General features: G+C 53.0%; 1 protein-coding gene across 4 annotated transcripts in view; it reads right to left on the bottom strand.

Moving 5' to 3' along the window:
• Positions 1-1125: 1125 nt before the first annotated feature.
• The window catches only part of FGD3 (FYVE, RhoGEF and PH domain containing 3), a 41368-nt gene continuing 25910 nt past the window's right edge, over positions 1126-16583 (bottom strand). For 2 of the 4 annotated variants that reach the window (XM_040245670.1, XM_040245690.1), the window contains 8 exons: positions 15512-15591; positions 14263-14293; positions 13235-13342; positions 11807-11869; positions 4640-4762; positions 4186-4326; positions 2330-2476; positions 1126-2072 (listed from right to left, as the gene is read on the bottom strand). In XM_040245670.1, the coding sequence (XP_040101604.1) occupies positions 1827-2072; positions 2330-2476; positions 4186-4326; positions 4640-4762; positions 11807-11869; positions 13235-13342; positions 14263-14293; positions 15512-15591 (939 nt within the window). In that variant the 3' untranslated portion in view covers positions 1126-1826. The remainder of the gene's footprint in view (positions 2073-2329; positions 2477-4185; positions 4327-4639; positions 4763-11806; positions 11870-13234; positions 13343-14262; positions 14294-15511; positions 15592-16583) is intronic. The other 2 variants (XM_040245680.1, XM_040245699.1) reach the window with 1 other exon arrangement.

The following is a 16583-nucleotide window of genomic DNA, read 5'->3' as shown; positions in this document are numbered from 1 at the left end:
GAGGAGTCCTTTCTGTGACTCAGTTTCCTCAGCTATCAAGTGGGAACATTCTGGGATTTAGGTAAGATGGGAGTGTTACAGAGTTGACCCTGAGAAGGAGCCCCACCAGGCCCCCTCGCTCCGAGGGGGAAGGGGCGGGACCAGTGGGGAGGGGCTGGCTGGTCCCTTCACTGCCTCTGACACCTGCCTTGGCTCCCTGCGTAGGGCTTTGCTGTGTTTCCTTGAATAAGAGCACAGTTGGAAGGGCCTGGCCTCCCCTTCCCAGTGGGCAGGTTGCTGTTATCAAGCAGCGTCAGAACACCCACTGCAGGGTGGGTGGGCTGTCACAGGTGCAGGACTGAGGCCCAGGTATACAGCTGCTGCAGCATGCAGGCATCGCAGGGTGGGCATGCAGGGGATGGCACTGACTCATGCATAAGCTCACCTGTGCCCTGCCCGCATCACCTGTGTCTCTACCTGTGCTCTCTCCTACCTCACCTGCACCTCACCGACCCTGCCTACCTTACCTATGGCCCACCGCCTCACTTGGACTCTACTCACCTCACCTAGGCCCTGCCATTCCTCACCAGAGCCCAACCCCCACCTCACCCACAACCAGTCATCCATTTCTGGCTCTCACAATGGCCCTCTCAGCCTCCAGGTAGGTGCCCTGCAACTCTGCCCACAACTGGGCAGTGACAGACATCCCTGCAGGGTGCCTTGTGGATGTTGGAGAGATGGGGATCCCAAGGGACTGGATACCCCTCACTCATCACTCCCTAAGTCCCTCAGCTCTCTCCCAAGGCTCTGGTCCAAATAGACCTTCCTGTCGACTTTGTGAGTGCCCAGCACCCCACGATCCCATAGCTAAGTCTGGCTCCACTTGCTACAGGGGCAAACAGTCCTGTCCACCCTGCTAGCATGAGCAGCAACACTGCAATTGTCCAGGCATGGCACCTTGTCTGAGGCCTCGCCATTGGATGCCGCTGCATCCTGGGGCACCCACAGGAGTGTGACTTGCACCCTGCAGGCCTGTATGGGGGTCCAGGCCCCGATTACTGGCTGTGCCCCTGTGACCCTCATTCTCCGTCCAACCACCAGCAGGCCCACTGTGCGGAGACCCTGCCCCAAGGCTATGTCCACCTGTTGGCTGCCAGCATTTATTTATTTATTTATGCAGATAAGCACTGTCCACCACCCACCAGGGGAGGCAGGCACAAATCTCGGGGCCCCACACAATGCCTGTGTGGTCCCCCTATAGTTTTGCAGCATGGTTATTTAGGAACGTACCACTCGCCCCCTTGGGCATCTCCAAATGAAGTAGAAAACTACAATGCTGTGCCCAGTCGCTGGGAGAGGAAAGAGAAGAGAGGTGGAGTCCAGGGGCCAGGTCTGGTTCAGCTCGCATGGATGTAGATGGTGTAGATGGTGGGCAGTCACTGGGAGGGATGGCATGACTGTAGACATCCACCAGATGTCCCTGGGCACCGCCCATGAGCTCCTTCTGTCTTCTGGCACAGGTGACTGCTCATGGCCCACTCAGACAGACTTTACTTGACAGTCACCCTATGCCCTACTCTGGGCCACACGACGGGGCCTGCAGGCAGAAGCCCAGGTCTTTGAGAGACATGCTGGATGACCTAGACAGTTGGCTGCCCTTCTCTGGGCCTCATTTTTCTCCTCTCTGACATGGAGGAACTCTCCAGAGCAAAGTGCTGTGCGGCCTGTTGGCCCCTCAGAGGTCCAGGTTCTCTTCATGCCCATGTGTGGCCTTGACACCACCTCTCAGAAGAGCATAGGCCCTGCTGTGAAGGCTGTACAGTTAGGAAAGATGGCAGAGACTCAGCTCATGGGGCAGCTGGAGCCTGGGGCTGCTGGGCCCCCAGGCTGGCCTGGGATGAACGCCCATGGGCTGCTGAGCTGAGAGCCTCCAGCCACCGCTGCTGCAGCTCGGCAGATGGGGCGCTCAGGTACAAAGACTGCTGGGCCTGCTGCAGCTGCCACACGTGCCTGGCATCCAGTCTCTCTGCAGGCTCCAGCACAGTCACCCTGCAGCCGGAGAGGGGGATGGCATGGAGCAGCTGGCCATCCTGCTGAAAAGTAGAGGAGCATCAGCACCCTAGCTTCTGGAGTCCTGGCATCACTAAATACCACCTCCCACAAGTAGGCAGCAGAAAAGTGATTCTGGACAGTCGGGGAAACAGGCCCTAGGGTCACATGAGCCACCCTCCAAGTGAAGTTGGTCCCATGCAGCATGGCCCAGGCCTATATGGGCATGGGCCTGAGGTTCTGGTTGCCGGAGCAGGGTGAACCCCCACCCCCAGCATGGCCCAGTGGACAGAGCACACACCTGGCTGCCTCCGTGGAGGTGCAGCACCAACTCCAGGGAGTCCGACTCAGAGATGGCAGCCCACGCCTTGCTCCATGCTGTGCTGCCATCTGACACCTGCAGGGGGCCGCAGAGCAGGCTGGGTTGGGGGTCCGCAGCGACTGGCTTCTGGGAACGCAGAGGACAAGTCAGGTGAGTCTCACTTATAAGAGCTACTCTCCTGGGAAAGCATCAGGGCCAAGGCTCTGGGGGGAGAGAGGCAGGACAGGAAGACAGACTGGACAAAGGCCTAGGCCCACCTGACTTTGCCCAGGGTCACTGCAAGGCCACTTGGGGTTGGGCTGGACCCTCTAGGGAGTGAGACCACAAGAAAGGTCAAAGACAGAAATAAAGGCAGAGTAGGAAACACTGGAACTGCAGGAGACCAGAATGTGGTGGCTTTTGGTGATTTATCTGTACACACACACCCACATAGCAGCCCTCACACATAACACCACACACATACCACACACACCTCACACACCACACACCTCACACACCACACATACACATTCATTCACATGCACATCAAACATCACACACACCCTTCTCTCTCTTCTGACGTGTTTAGAGCAGTCATGGACACAACCCCTAGGTCATCAGAAAATCCCTCAGACACACCTGATAAAACCGGTTCCTGCTTGGACCTGGGACACAGGTCTCCCAGACACAGCATTTAAAATGCATGGATGAGAAGGCCAAGGGAGCTATGCAAGGGACCCCTCTCTCCTCTGTCGAGATAATACTACACTCAGTTCTAATACACCAATGCACTTAACCTCTAAGACATACAGAGACTCTTAACTGGGGCACGAATCAGAGTCCTGACTCACCTGGATAACCTTCCCCAGAACCTTTAGGAAGGGAAATGAACATTATAAATAGCTTCCCAGAAGACCCCAATGTGCAGCTGGCCTTGAGAATCATGGACTATGTTATGTGGAGAGAATGGAAAAATGCACTTTTTTGGAAAGTCATATCCTCTTTTTCCAGCTTTCCTGTTACTTCATCAAATAGAGACAGTGCCCTTCAAGGAGGGCCTGGAGGGCAGCAGCCATCTCCAGAGAACAGTAGATGAGAAGGGGGCGGGTGTCCTCAATGTCCCTGCCGCCCTGATGGCTTGGTCAAGGTGGGAGCAACATCTCACTTCAGCAGGGCCTCCAGGCCTTCAATGAGGGTGACCGTGAGTGAAGATGAAATGTGTTCCCATCTGCTGTGGGCTGAACTGTCTGCCCTTAAACCTATATGTTGAAGCCCTAAGTGCCACCCCTCCCCCACCCCCCCACACACAGTGAGACTGTGTTTGGAGATGAGGCCTCTAAGGAGGTAATTAAGTTAAAATGAGGTTATATGTATGGGCTCCAATCCAATATGACCAGTGTCCTCACAGGTGAGATTAGGATACCCATAGAGAGAGCACCATGTGAAGACACGGAGAATAAGTCCATCGACAAACCAAGGAGAGAGACCGCAATTGAAACCAGCTTGCTGATCCCTTGATTTCGGAATTCCAGCCTTAAGTACTATGATGAAATAAGTTTCTGTTGTTTAAGCTGCCCAGCCTGTGGTATTTGTTATTCAGCCTGAGCTGACTAATGCACCATCTAACTCCAGGGTGCAAATGATTCCCAAGCTCTCAACTATGACTAGACCCTATGAAGCTCAACAAGCACAAAGGAGATATTTGGCATTCAGTTGCTAGCTGCCTGCAGTGGCCTATGGATCCAACTGAGCCTCATCAGTCCTGGTCCCAGAGAAGCCAACAGCTCTGGGAGCACCATCTGTTAAGACTTCTGGGGCCTTGTGTCTGGAAGGCTCACCAGCCCCAGCCCACCTACCTCTGTGCTCTGCTTGGGCTCCAGGGGCTCCTCAAGGCTGAGGCTCAAGTGGGCTACTGGCTGGGTCAGGAAACACTCTTTGCAGACACGGCTCTGCCTGCCGTTCTCAGCCTTGAACTCAGAGCACTTCGCACAGATGACCTACAAGACAAGGGCACCTGTGACCCTACCACCCAGGGACAGAAGACTGTCCAGAAGGAGGCTGGAAGGGCCACAGTGACCAAGAGAGATGTGACATCATGTGGAGGGGAAGGGCTTGCCCACAAGCCTGGGGATCAGGAGCCTTGTCCAGCAGGCAGAGGCCCCGGGGCTGGACCCCTTTGGGCCTCCAGGCCCTGCCTTCTTGCTCGGAGGGTCCAGAATCCAAGGGGTCTGTGTGCATGGAAAGAAGATTGAGAGGAGGAATGAAGCACATGGAGGTCCCAACTGTTGGCCCCTTCCCACCTGGACTCACCGCCCCACACAGCTTGCAGTGGTGTTTCCTTTTGGTGATGGAGTTGAAGGTCTCACCACAGCTGCTGCAGCCCTGCTTCTCCTTGTCACGTCTGGTCTTAGAGGACCCTCTCCTGGGCTCAGACTGTTGGAGGCAAACCGCTGCAGTCAGCTTCCCAGCACGTGTGGAGTGGCAGCTGTGTGACACACAGGCAACGCACATGCGGGGCAAGAAAGCTGGACGTGCAGAAGGGAGTTAAGCAGGAGCCACGCTGGCCATGGCCCCCTGTTCAGCCTCGCTCCCCAGAAGCTGCCCTGCTATCACACAGAGTGAAATTCCAAGAGGATCAGGAACGCTATGCTTGGAATGACTTGCACAAAGGTCAGTGACATAACCCTGCTGTGTCTGCAGAGATAACAACCGGAACCCACACCAGGGGAAATGGTGGCTGCTCTGCACCAAAGTCCAGACACCGAGGACCCGGGTGTCTGCACCCAGCATCCGGCCAGGTGGCCCTTGCTTCCACACTCTTATCCTTCACTGGGCCCCAGAGTGTGGTGCCTGCAGTTGCCCACCCAACACATGTGAGAGCACTCTCCTGGGGTGGAGGAGTAGGGTCAGGGGGCTGGACTCCCCTCTCTGTCTCCTCTGATGCTGCCTGAATTTCCCACAAAGGAGGGCACTGATGAGTCTTTTCAGCCAGAGAAGAGAAACAACAGGAAGTCATGAAACATAATGTGGTGTGTGTTCAGAGAGGTTAAAATACCTTTAAGACAAGTCACAAGAACACACTATAAAATCCTTTTACTTTTGTTTTGTTTTCTTTAACGTATAAACAAGCTGTTTTGTGTAAGGTTTCTCAAAAAGATTTATAAGAACCACATCAAAGTCCTTGGAGCCAAGAGAAATTGGGAGTGGCAGGCAGCAGTGGGAGAGAGGTTTTCATTTTCTTCTATCACTTTACTTTTTTCTTGAAAGTATTTATTCCTTTTATGGTAAGCATATATTTACAAATTTTCAAGAATCTGATGCAGTTTAAAACTAAGGAACAGGTACATGAATCATGCCTGGGAGGTAGATGTCAAGGTGACATATAGGAAGATTAAAGGTATTGAGGTCTACAGCTAAGGGAAACAAGCAAATAGCAAAATAACATACAGTAGCATGTGATGTTTATACCAAAAAGGGTACATGCATGAAAAACAGACTGGAAGGAAGCACACCCTGATGATCCTATTGGCTGTTTGGGGTAGAGTTACTCTTATCTGACTTTCTTATCTGGATTGTTTCAATTGTTCACCAGAAGAGCTTGTGAAAGAAGAAGAAAACCAAAAAACATATAGAAAGCAAATCAGTCACTCACTGCCCAGCACCCCCAGCACCCCCACCCCCCACCTCACACTCCCATCGAGGACTGTCCCCTCTGCACTATGAACAGAAGTTTGAGAGCTGGTGTGGTCTGCTCTGGCCACCTACCCCCTGGCCATAGTGACATCAGTTGTGCCTAGGACCCCAGCCCCATCTGATGCAGCGGCTTGGGAGGTGAGTGGGAGGCAGGCAGGAGTGAGGGCGGGAGGGGCACTGACCATGCAGTGAGGCTGGGATTGGGGCTCAGAAGGGTTGTCTGATTAGGTTTCCCCAGCTGATTAGCAGGAGTGCAAGTTAGGGGAAACTCCAGAGCCCTGCCCCGCCCCTCCTCAGCTGTGGGACCCTGCATGAGTCACTTTTCCTCTCCAAGCCTGGCTTCCTCATCTGTAGAGTGGAGTAAGGGACCAAGCACAGAGCTGAAGTTGCTCCAGACGGCTGAGGCGGGGCTCGCTGCCTGTTATTTACTTCGGTGTGTCCGAAACTTCTGTAATAAACATCTGAACAAAATAAGCTAGAAATAGGTTTAATATAAACTCTGCAAACTTAAGGAGAAAGAGATGCACTGGTCAGGGGTGAGGAGACAGAAAGGAGGGGCTTGTGCTGAATTGTGTCCCCCAGAAGTCATAGTTTGCAGTTCTAATCCCCAGCACCTTGGAATGTGACTGTAGTTGGAGAGAGGGCCTTGAAAAAGGTGATTAAAGTAAAATGAGGTCACTTGGGTAAATGAGGCCTTAATCCAACATAACTGGTGTCCTTACAAGAAGAGGAGATTAGAACATGGACACGCTCAGAGGCAAGACTATGGGAAGACACAGGGGAAAGATGGCTATCTATATGCCAAAGAGAGATGCCTGTAAACAAGGCAAGAACAAAGGCCATCACTCATTGTCCAGTTAGATAAGCTTTAGACACAACCGCTGCAGTCATGACAGTGTGGCCAGAATGAAAATACAAGAGGAGACATTCTGTGTGCTGGATAAACAGGCCCCAAGATAGAGGCACGTCTCAGAAAGAATTTCAAAGACCCCAGATTCTTGTATCTTCCCATGCACAGGAAAACACCAAAAGTGTAACTTGAGATATGTGTTCTTTATGATTAGCAGTCATCTTTTACTAAGATGTGTGTCTGACCACATGTATGTCCTAGCCAAAAAAAATCCATTCATATCCTGGCTCCTCCCCCCTTCTCTTAGAATCAGTTTCTCAGAGTTGTCTGCTGGGCCACAGTCTTCAGTAAGACCCTGAATAAAACTCAAATTCAACTCTTAAGTTGTATGTTTTTAAGTTGCCAGGCCTCAGGAGAAACCAGCCCTGCCAACACCTTGATCCTGGATTTGCAGCCTTCAGAACTGTGAGCGAATACGTGTCTGTGGTGCTTTGTTAAGCAGCCTGAGCACAGGCCTATGCTCCCCAGCTCTGCTGCCTCTGCTCATAGTCCCCACTGTGGGCCCCACCACTGTGAAGCCAGCTCCGGCCACCTGGTACTAGGAGCCCTGAGACAGCTGGTGCCTCTGAGGGTCACAGGAACACTTATTCTGCCTAAGACCTCCCCGCTTCTCCTCCATCTCATGACCCCTGGCCCCACGGACACTGGGTTTAAGATGTCCCCCTCTCAGTTTATTCCATGCAGCTCAGGACCTCAGAGCTCTGTGGGTGGAGAACAGGTGGCACAGACCCAACAAGCAACACTGATGCTCCCCACAGCCACACATCTCACCCAAGGCCACCCTGCCATCCAACACGGGCTGCCAGCCACACTGTAGCCCTGAGACACATTTGTCTGCCCCACTCGGGGTTCTTTCCTTGGAGACCATCTCCAGAACTGCTAGGGCTCAGACAAGAGGAGAGAAGGGAGGGGCCATCCCCGGGTCTGCAGCAGCCCCAGCAGCCCCAGCCCTCCACCAATCTTCATGGTGACCCCGTCATTCCCATTTTCCAGGTGAGGACACCAAGGGCACTTGGGATGGGAGTGGTCAGAGGTAGGGTGGCTGGATCCACTGGCTTGCCTTCAAGCCCTGACGTGTGCCATAGAACCTCAGCTCTCCAGACCCTGAAAACAGCACTGCACAATTGCAGAGAACACCAGAGGACCAAAGGGGCTTCCGGGGTATCCCTGAGGGCCAGGGGGTAGGCAGGGGGCTGAAGGGGCAGAGCTGGCCCACAAGATGGAGGAGAGGCTGTAGTGGGCCAGAGGTGTGTGGCCATGAGCTCGGCCTGTGAAGGTCACCAGGACAGCAGGGACCCTGTCCTGGCCAAAGGGACAGAGGGCAGTTCCCAGAGCAGGGCATCTTGGGGCTGGGGCTCGGCAGAGCAACCCTCCTGGCTTCCTTTGTCAGGCAGCAGCTCAGTGCTCAGACAGGGTTCAGGCTAGGTACCAGCTCCCTCCATGCTGAGGACTATAAGCCGCTGTGACCCACCACTGATACACTACCCCACACAGTTCCCAGCACCGAAAGTTGGTGACCAGGTGGCTGGGGTGAGCCCACCTGCGTTGTTGGGGACAGGTCTTCTTGGCCAACCATACTTGCTGTTTGGATGAGAATACAGAATAGGCCAACAAAAGGGAGAGGCTTAGATTTTCTCTCTGGGTATGGAGACATTGGAAAGGCTGGGCCAAGTCTAACCGGGGAGGTGTGGAACTGTGGCCTTCTCCAGTAACAGCCAAGTGCCTCCACCCGCAGCACTCCAAACAAGCAAGCGTGGGCCTGGAAGGAGGCATGTGCCAGGGCCTGTTCCACTAAGCATTTTCTCTTCAGCAGATTCACTTATAAAGCAGGGAAGCAGGAGGAAAATTCAGGTTAAGAAGTGGGTCCCAAACAGTGGTCCTGACAACCAGCACCGGAAGACAGAGCCACACAGTTATCATCCGTCCTGAAGGGTGTGGACATAGGCCTACGTCTTAGGCCCTGCCCAGTGAGGCCCAGCCCCTCTTCCTCTCGTGGGCAGCTCTGTCCCAGGGCCCTGGAGTGTGGGTTGTACTAAATCTGTGCACGCTGAGGAGAGGGTGGCAGGGGCGGGGCCTTCCTCGGCATCGTGGAGGGGTCCATGTGTGGTCACAGTGGGTCGAGGACTCTGACATTTCTGTGCTTCTGAGAAGAGAGATGTAACTTTTACAGAACAGGGAAGTCTTGGGCTTCTGCAAGGTCCCCTTGCAAAACTTCCTGGTTTAGCTTCTCTTAGGAAAGATGGCTTGTGGAAACTATGTGTCTGAGGACAACACCAGGAAATCAAACCAGCACACCAAGAGTGAAGTTACATTTCCTCTCCAAAAGCTGACATCTGGCATGTTGTAGCAAAAATCGCTCTTTCTAGTGTCAGAATTAAAATCCACTTTTGGGTGCTTTCCACAAATATCCGCTGAGTATGTCTTGGACTCGCCTTATATAACAGGAGCTTCACTGAGTCGCCCTGAGTCCACTAAAATCTGTGCTCTCCGAGACACAAATGAGAAAAACCATGGCCAGGCCACCTGTGCCGGGGCCAGAGCTACACGTCTGTTGCTAACAGATGTCTGTCTATTGTAGGGCCCCAGCCTGGCTTGGGGTGGGTAAACGGACTGGGACAAGGAAGCCTGAACTTGAACTGTGATCTCAAGCATCTGCGAGTCAGAGATGCTGCAGAGCCCTGAGAAGGCTGAGCCCCCAGGTGGGAGAAGGAGGGGCGGCCTGGCTCATCCACTGACTGAGTGTCGCTGTCTCAGCAGGTCTGCAGCCTGGCCTAGCGGACCCCTGGACTGGGCTGAGGCCCTGACCCTCAGGGGCTCCCAGTTACCTCTTCACCTATAAAAGGAGTTGGGCAACCACTTGGAGGGGCACCCAGGTGGCCAACAGGCATCTGACGTAGTTTCTGTCTCTCTTCTATCCACGAGAAAGTAAGGGTGGAGGGTGAGGAATTGCCCAAGGCCTCATGTCAGGACCCACTCACAGGTTAAAACATTAAACATGTGGCCTTCAGGTCCTTCCAGCTAGAAGATTCTCCAGTGGGCACTGCCTGCCCTGTGTGCCAGCCACACCTCCTGCTTCTCTCTCCCTGCCTTGGCACTGGATCCTCCTCAGTGCACCCCCTGACCCCCACCCCCTGCCAACCAAGACAGGGTCACGATGCAGGAAGCCCCTCAGGGAGTTTGAAGGGCTGTGATAAGACCATCTCTCCCCTACTGACTATGTGGCTTTTAGATTTCCTGATTTTGAGTTCGAACAAATTAGCACAGGCTGCTTTTGACCCCCACAGCATACTGTGTGGCAGAAGTAGCACTCAAATAAGGGGGTTCCCTTCCTCTCAACTGGTCCCTGAACCCCATCTTGCTCTAGAAAAACTATATCTTTCCCTCAGAGCCCAAGAACTTCTCAAGGTTTTCCCAGTGCCTGCAATCCAAGACATGTCAGGTCAGGGGTCATGTGTGACCTGGCAAAGCCTCTGCTCTTGTAACAGAGCCAGGGGTCACCCTTTCTGTTCTGGGGCCTCAGCAGGGGCTCAGTGCTATCAATGCATGGATGTTGTGGGAGGAGGAGATTAGTTTTCTTATTGAAAATCTAAGTCAGGACAGGAACACTTACTCCCCATGACAAGCTAGGCAGCTGTCCCTCCCTCTGCTGCTGTCCCAGGCAAGTCCAGTCACACCACGAAGTTTGGAGTCGAAGGCTAGGTCTCCTTACCTGTCAAGCCCATTTCTGCTTCCTAAAATGAGCTGTCCTTCACAACCGCCAACCCAGGATGGCGGTAATGACCAGCAGGGTGGCCCTTGTAGCCAGGAAAGAAGGAACTCTAGAAGTTGGTGCTAAATTCAGGCAGACTTTGCTGTCCGACTGGGGTGCACCTGCCCCCAAGGGAATGGTCCCGATAAGGGTGTGAGAAAGAGAAGTGGGGGAGGGAAGGAGAGGCAGGCATGGGGGAGAGAAGGTGGGGACAGTACTGACCCACCCACAGGAGATGTTCCTTTCTAGGAGCAAATACCCTGTTAGGTGTCAGGCTGGGCCTCAGGCCCCCACTCATTCTTTTGAGCCTGGAAAACTGAGGAATAGGGCCAGGTGGGGCTAGTGGTAAAGACTCTGCCTGGAGATTCTGGTTCGATCCCTGGGTTGGGAAGATCCCCTGGAGAAGGAAACGGCCACCCACTCCAGTACTCTTGCCTGGAAAATCCTATGGACAGAGGAGCCTGGCGGGCTACAGTCCATAGGGTCACAAAGAGTCAGACACGACCGAGCATGCACACACAAGGGCAAAGCGAGGGTGCCCAGGAGAATCCCCTCTCAGGATGCGGGGTACAGACCTCCCTGGTAGTCTAGGGTTATAACTGTCATCAGACTTCATGACAATTAGGCCCAGGGGTTAATAATGACGCTCCCCTGTACTGTATACTCACTGCATGCGAGGCACACACATTTGCCCTCCTGCTTAATCTCCCAACCGACAGAGTGGGCGGGACTCAGGCATAGTCCCATGACCTGGCCCTGTCCGAGTGGGGACAAGGACATAGGCTGTCCCTGGACACAGCATCTTTGCCCACACTGATTGAGCATCCTGAGGGCCAGGCACCACCTTGATGCACATTCATCCAGGGCTATTCTTTTCACGGTAAAGAGCACAAGTCTTCAGAAGATCTTAGCTGTGTAACCTCCACCCACCCCCAAAAATGGACATTTGGGTCCCAGCAGGCTTACCCCAGCCCTCTCCCAACAGGCCCCAGAGGCCATCACTGTAAGGACCCAGGTCTCATGGAGTAACGGGAAGGCTTACTCCTAAGGACTCACCCTCAGGTCACCCTGATCTGACCCCAACTTCCACCTCCCACCCATGCCAACAGCTGAAGGGGTCACTCACCCCTGAGGCTCCCCCTCCACTGTTGGCTGGCACTGCGGGCACCTCGGAGCTGGGGCTCATCATCTGGAAAGGACAGAGACAGCTGGCATGAGCAGAGGTCCCATGGCCACATGCTGACATCCAGTGTGATATTGGAACATCACCAATTCTTCCGTCTGATCACAGTGTCAGGAGAAAGACTGTTGGGGCCTAGCATTTGCTGTGATTTTGACAATCAGCCCCTCCCTGGTCTGGCTGAGGACTGAAGGCATCCCAGGAGAGTTATCATTTCCCAGCTGGGAAGGTGGGCAGGTATGAAGCTTCTCAAGGCCCATTGGGCCTGGCTGGCTACATCACACCATGTGAGGTGGCCCTGGGTTCTAGCTCCTCCCTCAGCATCCATGGAGAGCTCAGTGCCCTGTGGTCAGGCTCTGCCTCTGCATCGACTTTAATAGCAGGTATGGGGTGGGGCAATGGGATCCTGTTTGCAGGTCACCTCTCTTCAAGCTAGGAGACAGTGCTTTTCCTGCCTGGGTATGACACAGTTTTCTTCCAAAATAGTCCAAAAAGCGACAAAATGGAGATTTGATGCAAATATTTAAGTGGATAATGAGGTGGCCTGTGGGCCACAGGGAGGACCAACCAGGCCTGGTGTCTGGACTCAGAGCTGTTGAGCCAGTCTGGGCTGGGCATCAGGGATGTCTCTGAGGACCCTCACCATGAAGTCATGTTTGGTTGTGCCCACACAGAGAGTCCCTTGGACTGCAAGGAGATCCAACCAGTCCGTTCTAAAGGAGATCAGTCCTGGGTGTTCATTGGAAGGACTGATGCTAGAGCTGAAACTCTAGTACTTTGGCCACCTCATGTGAAGAGTTGACTCATTGGAAAAGACTCTGATGCTGGGAGGGACTGGGGGCAGGAGGAGAAGGGGATGACAGAGGATGAGATGGCTGGATGGCATCACCGACTTGATGGATATGAGTTTGAGTGAACTCCGGGAGTTGGTGATGGACAGGGAGGCCTGGTGTGCTGCAATTCATGGGGTCGCAAAGAGTCGGACACAACTGAGTGACTGAACTGAACTGAACTGAACACAGAGGGGATGGCCAAGGCCTAGGGCCACCTATCTGGCCGTGGGTGGGGATCCTGCTTCCTTGCCCCCCCCCAGGCCTGGGGATGACTCCCCATTGGGAGGAAGCCACCCCTGCTGATACGATCACAACCCCTAGTGCACGTGAGAGGACAGTGGAGTGGATCATGTAGCAGCTTCATCCAGCCCTGTCTTTCCCTCCCTCCATTCTGAGTGCTGACCACACCTGCGGGCAGCAGGGGTCCTCACATGGATGCTCAGTAAAAGTGAGCACGAGGAGAGTGTGGGGACCAGCTTCCCTCCCAGATACCAGTCCTTGTGGAAAGGGCCTAGGTCACCCAGCTGGTGCCAGCTCTCACAGGGGGTTCTGGAGTGAGGGGGGAGTTCTCATCCTGGCTGAAGGAGCCACTGAAGGCCTTGAAAGTCTGGCTGTTCTGCTTGTGCTTCTCAATGGTGGCTTGAATGACCTGAAACAAAACCACAAAGAACAAGGGCCTTCAGAGAGCATTCCAGGAAGGTCAGGACAGGGCACTATGGCCATTGCCTTTTCCCCTGGCCAACAGCCTCACATTTCGGCAATCGCCCCCCCATAAGGTGAGGAAACAAGGCTCAGGGATGTGACCAGTGACTGACCAGGTCCCCACTCCAGTTCCCATGGATCCCAATGCCACCCCACATGCAGCGCGCCAGGCCAAAAGCAGACACTCTCTGGGAACATTTTATATGGATTTGAGGCTGTGTTCCCATTTCCTGCAACTGCATTACCATCTAGCATCTGTTTGCATTTCCTTTTTCTCTTCTCACTCAGGTTTCTCTCCTATGAATGTTGTGAGCCACACTTCCCTAACGGTTAGCATTTGGCGGTGGTCTGCCCACCCTGCTCTCTGCCTTGGTCTTCACACTGCCTTGGCCCTCCTGACCGATGTCCCCACCGTGGCCAACTCTGAGCTGAGCCTGCTCTGGCTGCCCCATGATGCTTCCTGGCCTGTCACTGGAAGTGCAGACTCCATCCTGGAAGTCAAACTGCTCTTTCCACACAATGCATCGCTCCTGCCAGCCACGGAGAGAAAGGTGACACAGACCCACCTTCAAACTGCCAGCCAGTAGAGATTCTCCCCAGGGTGAAGGCACCTCCCTGCATTCCCACTTCCAGGCCTTTACATTTATTTGTTTACTGAGGAGGAGCCCCAAATAAGAGAATGGATTCAAAGTTTTGTGGAGTCTGAAGGTACTTAGAAGCTTGGTCAATCTATCACTTCAAGGTGGATAGATGGATGGGTAACACCTGAAGGGCCACAGGGCCATCCCATCCCTTGCTCCAGAATGAAATTAATATGCTGCTCAAGAATTCGGTCATTTGGTGACTTTAAAACTTTAGGAACTTTACCTGAATCCATTCTTTCTTCTCCTCTTCCGTCCTAAAAAAGCCAAAACAGTATTTTATTTTGTCTTGAAAGTGAAAGTGAAAGACTCAGTCTTGTCGAACTCTTTGCAACCCCATGGGCTGTAGCCTACCAGGCTCCTCCATCCATGGGATTTTCCAGGCAAGAGCACTGGAGTGGGTTGCCATTTCCTTCTCCAGGGGAGCTTCCTGACCCAGGGATCGAACCCGGGTCTCCCACATTGTAGGCAGATGCTTTACCATCTGAGCCACCAGGGAAGTCCTAATTTTGTCTTAGATACTCACTATAAACCATCGACTCCTCTCAGCTCTGCAGCAAATGCCTGAGCTGCTCACTGCCTGGAAGTACAATTCAAGGCTTGGAAGAGTGGCTCTGGGACAATGAGGCCAGTATCACCAAGTGCAGTCAGGTTGAGTGTGGCCAAGTGGAGTTAGGTATGGCCATGTGGGTTCAGGACGGTTCAGGTATGCCCAGACGAAGTCAGGTGTGACTGTATGTGGTTAAGCTTGGTATGCAGAGCCCTCTGCAGTGGATATAAATCAATACCTCCCTGGGCCACAGTGGGTCATAAATGGGCTCTCTCATGTACTGCTGCAAGTCAGAGAGAGCCTGGCACCATCTTAGAAGGTAGTGTGATAATAGCCACCAAAATTTAAAGTGGGTGTGCTACCCTTTGGCCAGCAGTTCCACTTCAAGAATCTGTCCGATGTACATAACAACACATCTGTACAAAGCTTGGTTCATGGACACTGCTTGCAGCACCATTAGCAACAACAAGACCCCAGAGGAGCCTAGATGCCCATCAGTGGGAACCAGCCAATGACCATACGGGAAAATTATAGAAAATGATCATCATATATGGGATGATTTCTGATAAATTGAGTGAAAAAAGCAAAATGTAGAACAAATTAGACAGAAAATGGTCATCTGTGATTTAAAAAAAATAGATACATGTATGTATGTATGGGGACAAAAATTCCAGAAGGATACTTCAGAGATGGTTAAAAATGTCTGCTGGGGGTGGGATACAAGAGGTGGGTAGAGGCCTAATTTTCACTGACTTCCCCTTAGTACTGTTAACATTTTAAACCACAAATAAGCCAGTTAAATGAATAAATAAAAACACATCAAAAGGTTATCCAGTTTAGAAAGGGAAGCCATCTGCTAAAATTTCAGGTCAAACACATTCACACAGCTCACACAGCTCACAGATACCGAGGCAACTGACCCTACCGAGTTTGTAGCTCCAGGGATCTTTTCTTTCCAGTTATGATGAATGTGTGGGCTGCACTTGACTTGACGATATCCTGTACCTAAAGGCATACAACCAAGGACAAAACAAAAACAGTGTGTCACTTAGCAGGTCCTGGACTGTGGACTCACACTGTCACTCAGACTTGGAGGGTTTTCCCTGAGAAGGGGGCAGAGGGGACCCAGAGGGTCTGCAGGGAAGGTGTCCAGCTTAGGGTCATGGTTGCTGCTGGAGACTGTATGAGTCAGTCCATGGGGGTGGGTGGACCACTGACCTGCCCAGGCAGGGCTAGGACCACTCATCCACTGTTCTTGGAACTGTGCCGGCCAAATGTGTCTGTTCTTGGGGTTTCCCAAGAAGTCAGTGCCACTGCCTTTCCCCACAGGGTACCCCCAGACACTCCTGACACACAGGATGGAAATCTTAGAAGAGCCAGGAGGATCCCCACTTCTCTGCAGGGGTTTCTGAGGCCCCATGGGCAGGTACCTTGGATCGAGGGACATCTGCAACAAGGAGCCATCCTTCATCCCCTAGACCCCGCATTCCTTCAGCTGGATGTGGCCCACAGGCAGGCCACTATTAGAAGGGATTTTTTTTTCTTTTTTTGGTATCACTAGCAAATCTTTACTTTTCAGAATAACTAAGTACTTTGATTTAGCCAGCATTTTTGGAGTGCCTGTTAATTCAAAGTACTCCCCCACAGGAGAAGGGGCACTGATTCCAGCTCCAGTAGCCCCACAGCATAAGACACAGATGGACTCAAGGAAGAGGGACAGCAAGAACAACAGGCTGTCTGGCTTTGGGGTACAGATGTCAGCAGAACCTCATCCAGGTTCCAGATTGGTGCAGGAGTGGAGGGAGCATAGGACCAAGGACCAAAGAACAGACAGGATGGGCACCCCATCTGTATTCACCTCAAGCTTCCCTTAGAGTCTGTAAAGGAGGGCCTGAGTGCTGGGGACAGGAGACAGCCTGGGCCTGCCATGGCTCTTCAGCCAGCCAACATGAAGCCTACACGTGCTGGCAGGTAGGCCCAGCGGAGGGGCTGGGATC

Source organism: Oryx dammah, unplaced genomic scaffold (genome assembly GCF_014754425.2).
Source record: "Oryx dammah isolate SB20612 unplaced genomic scaffold, SCBI_Odam_1.1 HiC_scaffold_1, whole genome shotgun sequence".
NCBI lineage: Eukaryota > Metazoa > Chordata > Mammalia > Artiodactyla > Bovidae > Oryx > Oryx dammah.
The sequence above is the reverse complement of the archived record's forward strand: the minus strand, read 5'-3'. Positions and strand labels throughout refer to the sequence as shown.